Below are 2,569 nucleotides of genomic sequence, written 5' to 3'. Positions count from 1 at the left end.
AGGGCGGAGTTGGCAGGCCCTCCTCAGAGCCCCGTCCTGCAGGTGCAGCAGCGTGCCTGGCCCCAAGCCAACCACGGTCTCTTCTGAGATGAAGAATAAAGTCTGGAATGTTTCGCTCAAGACCTTTGTCCTAAAGGGGCTGCTGAGGAAGTTCAAAGGTGGGGCCGCGCAGAGAGGGTGGGGGCTGCTGGTTTCTGTTGGCTCAGGGTCCCCGGGGTGCCTTTCCAGGGCCGTGGAAGAAGACAGGAGCTAGGCGCTCCATGGTCAGATGGGGGAGCGGGGTGGTGGCAAATCTGTCCAGGTCTCCCAGGTCACGCAGCTTCCCATGGGGACAGAAGGGCCAGAGGGTATTGGGGGGCAGAAGAAAGCGGACGCAGGAGAGCCCAGCCCTGACCAGCTCTGGTGAGGCTGGAGTCCTTGGGGTCTGTGTCCGTCCCCTCGACCCCCCATGCTGGGACCGGGGTCTGCACGTCAGGTTTCAGCCCCTGGAGCGGCTGGGGAGCGGGGAGTCAGCTGGGCTTAAATGTCGGGAGAGGTGGTGTTCTTGCTCACACACACCCTGCTATGTTTCCTCTCCAGAGGACCTTCGGGGAGAGCTGGAGAAAGAAGAGAAAGGTAGGGACAGTGCCGTGATGGTGGTTACCGATTATGGGGCCACACAGAGACCCATTCTCTGCACGCCATGGGTTTCTCCGCCCCCCGCTTCCTCACCTGGGCAACTCGGACTCCCCCAAGTGGCTGTGGGGTCCTTGGCCCATATGCTGTGAGCTGGGACAGGGGCAGGAGTGCCCACACGTCGGAGACTCCGTGGGGAAGGTTTGTGGCCGCCCAGACGCGCCTCTCCCTGTCCCTCCCAGACAGCTGGAGACGGCTCCGGCCATGGGGCTGATACAGGGACAGGGAAACAAGGGGCAGAGGCAGGAAGGAAGACGGTGCTAATCCCTGCGGAGCTCTGGAGGTGTGGGACCCACCAAGGGGGGCAGGCAGTGGAGGGCATCTATTCCCGGTGCGGTGACCGAGCCTCCGGCTCCCTGCGTGGCCTCTAACCCAGCTGAGACCAAGCCACTCCTCGACTCAGAGCCCTGGCTCCTCTCATTCACTAAAGGTCAGAGTCCTCACTGTGCCCTTCAGGGCTCCAAGGGGTCTGGCCTCCCTGGCCCCCCCCACCCCATGCAGCCACACGCCATCCTGCTGCTCCCAGAAGGTGCTCAGCACGTGCACCCCTCAGGGTCATCGCACTGACTGACGGCCCCTTGGCCTGGCGTGTGCTCCCCAGACCTCCTGGGCATCTTTGATGTCTGTTTTCAGTGAAGGTGTTCCCTGGCCACTCAAGATGTGACAGCCTGCTCTGCTACCCATCCCCCCCATGTTTATGGTTCACTGTTTCCCTCACTGCTGGAGGACGCTGCCGGTGGCAGGGCTACGCCCCTGTCTTGTTCGCTCTGATTTCCAGGGCCTGGAGTGTGGTAGTGCTCACCGAGAGGGTGCATATTTTAACTTTTCATTATGGAACGTTTCCAACGTAATCAGAAGTAGAAAAGCATAGTGTATGTTCTGTACCCATCCCTCGCCTTCAAGAATTATCGACCCGTGGCTATATTTTTCTTTCTTTTTTTTTGAAGCAGGATTTATTGAGAGGACAGGAAAGCTCCCACAGTGGGAGGGGACCCACGGGGGTTGCCCCATGGCCATATGTTTCACAGCTACAGCTACCCACTTCTTCCTACTAGATTGCTTTATTTATGTATTTGTTTATTTTAAAGATGAGTACAGTTCGGGATTAGGTATACAAGTGGCCATCATGCAGGTAGAGTTTGGGCCTACCTTTGGTCCCTACTTCGCCTGGTTTGAGATCAGGTGCCCTTATTGATGAAGGGTGTCCCCTGCCCCCCACCAGCAGTTTCTGGCTACTGCTGACCCCTTTTTCATAGTATTATGGTGAATGTTCAGGGTCTGCTTATGAGTGAGAACATGCGGTACTCAGTTCTTTGTTTCTGTGACAGACCACTGAGTATGATAGACCCAAAATCCATCCCAGTTGCTTGGATAATTTTAAAGCACATCACAGATCAAAAATATCTCAGTATGTTAGCCCTAAAAAGATAAGACTTTTTTTTAAAACAAAAAGTACTGTCAGGGTCTCACTGTCACCCAGGCTGGAGTGCAGTGGCCCCATCAGGCTCACCACATCCTCGCCCTCCTGGGCTCATGCGATGCTCTCGCCTCAGCCTCCCGAGGAACTGGGACTGCAGGCGCGCACCACATCTAACGTTTTTGTTTTCCGTGGAGGCGGGGGACCGACTATGTGGCCCAGGCTGGTCTTGAAGTCCCGGGCCCAAGCGATCTTTCTGCCGCCGCCTTGCCAAGCGCCGAGATAACAGGCGCGAGTCGCCCCGCACGGCCGCCTCACAACAATCTCATCACGCCTAGAAAAAGCAACGATTCTTTCTAGCATCGAGTCTTCAGGGGTCCCGGTTGTGCTCCAAAGGGGATTTGTTGATCTGTTTGAGTTGGGATCCAAACCAGGCCCAGTGCGTTTGATTTCAGTTGGTGCTTGAGTGGGGAAAAC

The 2,569-nt window shown here is 56.7% G+C and overlaps 1 protein-coding gene across 1 annotated transcript in view; it reads left to right on the top strand.

Annotated features, from left to right (window-relative positions):
* The window catches only part of LOC110594764 (tripartite motif-containing protein 7-like), a gene marked incomplete at its 3' end in the record, with an annotated part of 2,248 nt that extends 1,633 nt beyond the window's left edge, over positions 1–615 (top strand). The window contains exons 3-4 of the mRNA XM_021708261.1: positions 43–158; positions 580–615. Of these exons, the coding sequence (XP_021563936.1) occupies positions 43–158; positions 580–615 (152 nt within the window). The remainder of the gene's footprint in view (positions 1–42; positions 159–579) is intronic.
* Between the last annotated feature and the right edge of the window lie 1,954 nt (positions 616–2,569).

Source organism: Carlito syrichta, unplaced genomic scaffold (genome assembly GCF_000164805.1).
Source record: "Carlito syrichta isolate Samal-C Ts95f unplaced genomic scaffold, Tarsius_syrichta-2.0.1 Scaffold135671, whole genome shotgun sequence".
NCBI lineage: Eukaryota > Metazoa > Chordata > Mammalia > Primates > Tarsiidae > Carlito > Carlito syrichta.
The sequence above is the reverse complement of the archived record's forward strand: the minus strand, read 5'-3'. Positions and strand labels throughout refer to the sequence as shown.